Source organism: Electrophorus electricus, chromosome 20, assembly GCF_013358815.1.
Source record: "Electrophorus electricus isolate fEleEle1 chromosome 20, fEleEle1.pri, whole genome shotgun sequence".
NCBI lineage: Eukaryota > Metazoa > Chordata > Actinopteri > Gymnotiformes > Gymnotidae > Electrophorus > Electrophorus electricus.
In genome coordinates, this window is record NC_049554.1 from 220,001 (window position 1) to 222,500 (window position 2,500).

At 40.2% G+C, this 2,500-nt stretch overlaps 1 protein-coding gene across 3 annotated transcripts in view; it reads left to right on the plus strand.

Moving 5' to 3' along the window:
• The window catches only part of cacna1sa (calcium channel, voltage-dependent, L type, alpha 1S subunit, a), a 25,163-nt gene that overhangs the window by 2,952 nt on the left and 19,711 nt on the right, over window positions 1-2,500 (plus strand). For all 3 annotated transcript variants that reach the window (XM_027025432.2, XM_027025433.2, XM_027025435.2), the window contains exons 3-4: window positions 1,491-1,630; window positions 2,454-2,500. The exon at window positions 2,454-2,500 is cut by the window's right edge and continues 96 nt beyond it. In XM_027025432.2, the coding sequence (XP_026881233.2) occupies window positions 1,491-1,630; window positions 2,454-2,500 (187 nt within the window). The remainder of the gene's footprint in view (window positions 1-1,490; window positions 1,631-2,453) is intronic.

Sequence of the window (2,500 nt, forward strand, 5' to 3'; positions counted from 1 at the left end):
GTTACTTCTGTGTAGCTCCTAAATTCTGTAGTAGGGTTGCAAATGACATTAGGAATATATGATCTAAAGGGGATTTTACATCCTGGCCTATGCTGACCCATACATTTTATTGGGATTTTTATTTTACATTTTATACTTACATATTTACATTTTATACTGTGGTGTTGTATCCTATTAATTTACTTTGCCAGAATAAATTACAGCCTTTAACTGTCTTATGTAAAGTGCTTGAGAGTTTGTAGCTCAAATTGAATTTGGCATATTAACAAAGATGATGATAACGATGATGATGGTGACAGTGATCCAGCTATTAATTATCAGTCTGACCATTTACATGTTCGTCCACTCTTAGTTCCCTCAGTGAATTTTTTCTGATATTTCTAAATAAATGTTTTGTACATTTTGTACACACACACACACACACACTCACACACACACACACACACACACACACACACACACACACACACACACACACACACACAGCATGCTCAGTTAAGTTCTCTTACTCCCTTTGTTCACCAGCAGGGGTCTGTGTGTGTGTGTGTGTGTGTGTGTGTGTGTGTGTGTGTGTGTGTGTGTGTGTGTGTGTGTGTGTGTGTGTCTATGTGTGTGTGTGTGTGTGTGTGTGTGTCTGTGTGTGTGTGTGTGTGTGTGTGTGTGTGTGTGTGTGTGTATTCTGCCCTTGACCCAGGTGATTGAGTAGAGCAGTTGGCTATGCCATAGCCTGAGAGAAACCTTTAAATTTAGAAGAGCTCTCACTCTGTGTGCACCCACACCCAGCCACACATGCACATGTGTGCACATGCACAATCACACACACACACACACACACACACACACACACACACACACACACACACACACACACACGCACTATATTTTTCACATAAACACAGCTCTTATGTGGCCGTAGCCAACCTGTCACAGAATCATTATGTGTGGTTGTGTTATGGTTTGTACAAGTTTGTAGTGTCCCAAACTTACTGTTGTAGTTATTGTTCAATGCAGCACAGCACAGCAGTCTGACCAAATATATGTCCATGGTATATGTGTGTACATGGAACTGCCAATTAAGGCTCCAAACCTCAAATAGCTTCTGATGAGTCATCTATTTCCACAACAACTCTTACACTTTTACAGCTGTGGAGACAGTGAAGAGCTTGGCTCTGCTGTATGGCCCTTGCATGCTAATGACTCTCATTCCTACAGTTCCTGCAGTAAAACTGTAGCTGGGTGCATTGGATAAATGGCTAAAAGTTAAATTAATACAATAAGAGCTAATGCAAGGTAATAAGACTTCATCAAACTGACTTTACTCTGTGCATATCTGTCTATCCAGAAAAATGGTATTTTACACATAGGTGTGTTAGATGCATTGAAAAGGCATTGATGCCACACAGTAACAGCCACTACAAACAGAACTGCAACTCCAATAATTTAGAAATTACAATTCGATAGTAAAACACTGTATGACTTTGTGTCAACAGGAAAGTCTGGAGTACATCTTCCTGATCATATTCACACTGGAGTGCTTCCTAAAAATTGTGGCCTATGGATTCCTCTTCCACGCAGATGCGTACTTACGAAACTGCTGGAACATTCTAGACTTTGTCATTGTGACTATGGGGTAAGACATAAAAAAGTAATTAATTTCACAAATAAAATCCAAGAAAGCTAAGGAAAAATGTTATTTAGCGGTAGTACAAATATTAAATGATGATGGATAGTGAAGTACAGTGATGTGGGGAGTTTTTCCTTGCCACTGTCACCCTTGGCTTGTTCACTGGGGGTTTGGACTTGGACGTTTGTAAAGCTGCTTTCTGACAACACCTGTTGTAAAAAGTGCTATAGAAATACATTTGACTTGAATTGACTACAGTGAAAGCAAATCTTTTCATCAGTGAAAACATACAGCTCACTGGCACTAATTTGTGGCAGCTGTAATAAGAGGCAGTAGTTTGAAGCATATGAGGTGGTATTATGATATCAAGCAGGTGTATGATTGAGAAACTCAAAAACATTCTTCTTATACTCAGTTTACTGAATATACACTGTACTGTATGTAAGCGTGTACAGCATATAACCAGTGCAGTGTACAGTTACATGTAGTGTCTGATCCTGTGCTGTGTGTAATTACATATAGTGTATGAATCTGCTGAACTGATTGTGTGTAATGTGTGATTGGGTCCAGCATATGACTGCGTGCAGTGTGCATGCAGTGTGTGAGTGTGTGTGTGTAGTGTGTGATTCTGTAATGTGTGACTGTGTGTAATGTATAGCCTGCTACACTGATTTCTGTAATGTGTGATTTCATCCATGACTGAGTGCAGTGTCTGTGTGTAATTGTATTTAGTGAGCGCTCATATGTAGTGTGTGACACATACAATGAGGGAAGCTTTGCAGACTGGGTGTGACTAACAGCACCTCCACGCTCCCTCCCTGTGTCCCAGGTTGTTCACTATCGCTGTGGATTTCATCAATAACATCAGTGGAGTGA